Source organism: Onychostruthus taczanowskii, unplaced genomic scaffold (assembly GCF_017590055.1).
Source record: "Onychostruthus taczanowskii isolate IOZ18803 unplaced genomic scaffold, ASM1759005v1 scaffold550, whole genome shotgun sequence".
NCBI lineage: Eukaryota > Metazoa > Chordata > Aves > Passeriformes > Passeridae > Onychostruthus > Onychostruthus taczanowskii.
Genome location: NW_024503125.1, coordinates 8,685 through 11,906, shown reverse-complemented (window position 1 = coordinate 11,906; position 3,222 = coordinate 8,685). Strand labels below are relative to the sequence as shown.

The 3,222-nt window shown below is 65.9% G+C and overlaps 2 protein-coding genes and 1 long non-coding RNA gene across 3 annotated transcripts in view; all 3 read left to right on the top strand.

The window, feature by feature from the left end:
* LOC121342687 (echinoderm microtubule-associated protein-like 3) overlaps positions 1-138 on the top strand; it is a gene marked incomplete at its 5' end in the record, with an annotated part of 1,632 nt that extends 1,494 nt beyond the window's left edge. Inside the window, one exon of the mRNA XM_041417285.1 lies at positions 13-138. Within this exon, the coding sequence (XP_041273219.1) occupies positions 13-138 (126 nt within the window). The remainder of the gene's footprint in view (positions 1-12) is intronic.
* A 1,160-nt stretch (positions 139-1,298) lies between these two features.
* Positions 1,299-2,399, top strand: LOC121342688. Its single transcript, XR_005953598.1, has 2 exons — positions 1,299-1,343; positions 2,098-2,399. It is a non-coding gene; the product is annotated as an uncharacterized LOC121342688 (long non-coding RNA).
* A 195-nt stretch (positions 2,400-2,594) lies between these two features.
* LOC121342690 (metastasis-associated protein MTA2-like) overlaps positions 2,595-3,222 on the top strand; it is a gene marked incomplete at its 3' end in the record, with an annotated part of 9,307 nt that continues 8,679 nt past the window's right edge. The window contains exon 1 of the mRNA XM_041417286.1: positions 2,595-2,910. Within this exon, the coding sequence (XP_041273220.1) occupies positions 2,883-2,910 (28 nt within the window). The remainder of the gene's footprint in view (positions 2,911-3,222) is intronic.

Sequence of the window (3,222 nt, the reverse complement as noted above, 5' to 3'; positions counted from 1 at the left end):
CCGTGCCCCCAGGGTCACTCGAGTTTCATCACCCACCTGGACTGGTCCAAGGACGGGCGCTTCATCATGTCCAACTCGGGGGATTATGAGATCCTCTACTGTGAGTCTGGGGGCTTGGGGGGCTCCCCCTGGGGCTGACGGGACCCCCCTGACCCTGCTGGGACCCTCCTGATCCTGCCAGGACCCCCCTGACCCTGCCGGGACCTTCCTGACCCTGCCAGGACCCCCCTGACCCTGCCAGGACCCCCCTGATCCTTCCAGGACCTTCCTGACCCTTCCAGGACCCCCCTGATCCTTCCAGGACCTTCCTGACCCTTCCAGGACCCCCCTGATCCTTCCAGGACCCTTCTGACCCTTCCAGGACCTTCCTGATCCTGCCAGGACCGCCCTGACCCTTCCAGGACCCCCCTGATCCTGCCAGGACCCCCTGACCTTGCCAGGACCCTCCTGACCCTGCCAGGACCTTCCTGATCCTGCCAGGACCTTCCTGACCCTGCCGGGACCTTCCTGATCCTGCCAGGACCCCCCTGATCCTTCCAGGACCTTCCTGACCCTTCCAGGACCCCCCTGATCCTGCCAGGACCCTTTGACATTGCCAGGACCCCCCTGATCCTTCCAGGACCTTCCTGATCCTTCCAGGACCCCCCTGACCTTTCCAGGACCCCCCTGGTCCTGCCAGGACCCCCTGACCTTGCCAGGACCTTCCTGACCCTTCCAGGACCTTCCTGACCTTGCGAGGACCCCCTTACCCCACAGGGACCCCAGAGATTTTGGGGTCTCCCTGATCCCTCCTCCCCGGATTTTTGGGGAGGGCGGGGGGGGGGGTGAGGGGCTGGGCAGGGGGGTTATGGGGGTCTCAGATCCAGATTTGGGGATCCCAGACCCAAACTTGGGGGTCCCAGACACCATTTTGGGGGGCAGGAGGGTCCTGGTTTTGCCAAGTCTAGCTGTTCCAGTGCCCCTGTGCCCAGCCCAAGGTGGGCAGGGGGCTCTGGGGGGGCTCTGAGGGGCTGGGCAGGGGGGTTATGGGGGTCTCAGATCCAGATTTGGGGATCCCAGACCCAAACTTGGGGGTCCCAGACACCATTTTGGGGGGCAGGAGGGTCCTGGTTTTGCCAAGTCTAGCTGTTCCAGTGCCCCTGTGCCCAGCCCAAGGTGGGCAGGGGGCTCTGGGCGGGACTCTGAAGGGCTGGGGAAGGGTCCCAGACCCCAGTTTTGGGGTCCCAAACCCAGATTTGGGGGTGCCAGACCCAATTTGGGGGTTCCAGACCCAGATTTGGGGGTCAGGAGGGTCCTGGTTTTGCCAAGTCTAGCTGTTCCAGTGCCCCTGTGCCCGGCCCAAGGTGGGCAGGGGGCTCTGGGGGGGCTCTGGGGGCTGGTGAAGGGTCCCAGTCCCCAATTTGGGGGGTCCCACACCCTGATTTGGGGATCAGGGGTCTCCACATGCACAGGCTGGGTGTTTTGGGGGATCCACGACTGTGATTTTGGGGTATTGGGGGGGGTCCAGACCCCAATTTTGGGATATCGGGGAGGGGTCCAGACCCCAATTTTGGGGGGTCCCCACACCCCAATTTAGGGGTATTGGGGGGGGGGGCTCCAGACCCCAATTTTGGAGAGATCCCCGCACCCCAATTTAAGGATATTGGGGGGGTCCAGACCCCAATTTTGGGATATCGGGGAGGGGTCCAGACCCCAATTTTGGGGGGTCCCCACACCCCAATTTAGGGGTATTGGGGGGGGGGGCTCCAGACCCCAATTTTGGAGAGATCCCCGCACCCCAATTTAAGGATATTGGGGGGGTCCAGACCCCAATTTTGGGATATGGGGGGGAAGGGTCCTGACCCAAATTTCGGGGGGGGTCCTCACACCCCAATTTTGGGGTATTTTGGGGGGTCCCCAGACCCCCATTGAGGGATACTGGTGGGGGGGTCCAGACCCCAATTTTGGGATATGGGGGGGAAGGGTCCTGACCCCAATTTTGGGGGATCCCCAGACCCCAATTTCGGGGTGGGGGGTCCCCATTTTGAGGTGGGCGTGGCTCTGTGTGTGTGTGACACCACGTGACCCCCTCAGTCACGTGTCACCCTCCCCTCACAGGCTCCCAGTCACGTGTACGGCGGGCACGGCAGCCACGTGACCAACGTGCGCTTCACGCACGACGACGGGCACCTGGTGTCGCTGGGCGGGAAGGACACCAGCGTCTTCCAGTGGCGCGTGCTGCCCGGCGACAGCGGCTGAGGCCCCGCCGCCTCCTCCTCCTCTTCCTCGCTGCTTCCTCCTCCCTTTTCCCCTTTCCTGGGACCAAAGAGCGGCTCGGGGGTCGGTTGGAAGCCTTCCTCCCGGCCGCGTTTTTCGCGCTGCACTGTGAGAGGCGTCAATAAAAGCCTTTGGGGTCAGGGCAGGGCGCCGTCGTTTCTTCCGCGCCGGAATCGCCGCCGCTTCCCGGAAGCGCCGCGGGTTCTTCCTCCTGCCCGCCCTCGGCGCCTTTCCGGTTCTGGCGGAACTCGCCGAGCGCCTTACGGAAAGAGCCGAGGTTGAGCCGAGGAGTGCCGGAGAGAGCCGAGGCTAAGCCGAGGCTTTCCCGAAGCCGAGCCGGAAATTGCCGAGTTCGCTCCGGAAGCGCCCGAGGCGGCGCCGAACCCGTGCCGGAGGTGCCCGAACGAATCCGGCAATACCCGAGCCTCTCCGGAGGTGCCCAAACCCTTTCCGGAGGTGCCCGAGAGGCCTTGCCGGAGGTTGCCGAACGTCTCCGGGGGTGCCCGAAGCCTCTCCGGAGGTGCCCGAAGGGCTCCGAACCGGCCGTGCCGGCGCGGAGGCGGCGGGAGCGGCGATGAAGCGCGGCCGGGGCCGGGCCCGGGGGTAGCGCGGCCGAGCGAGCGGCCATGGCGGCCAACATGTACCGCGTCGGCGGTGAGCGGGCCGGGGGGCGCGGGCCGCCGGGAGGGACGGCCAGGAGGACCCTGAGGGGCCCGGGCGGGCCCTGAGGGGATCTGGGGGGTCCCGGAAAGCGGCGGGGTCTGAGGGGATTTGGGGGTGCCGTGAGGCGCGGGAAGGGCCGTGAGGGGTTTTGGGAGGTGTCCGTGAGGGGTTAAGGGGGGGTCCCGGTGTCCGTGAGGGGACTTGGGGGTCTGTGAGGAAAAGGAGGTCCCAGAAATGGGGAGGGTCCCTTGAGGGGTCTGGGGGGGGGGGCCCCCAAATCCTGGGGGGGGGGGGGGGGGGACG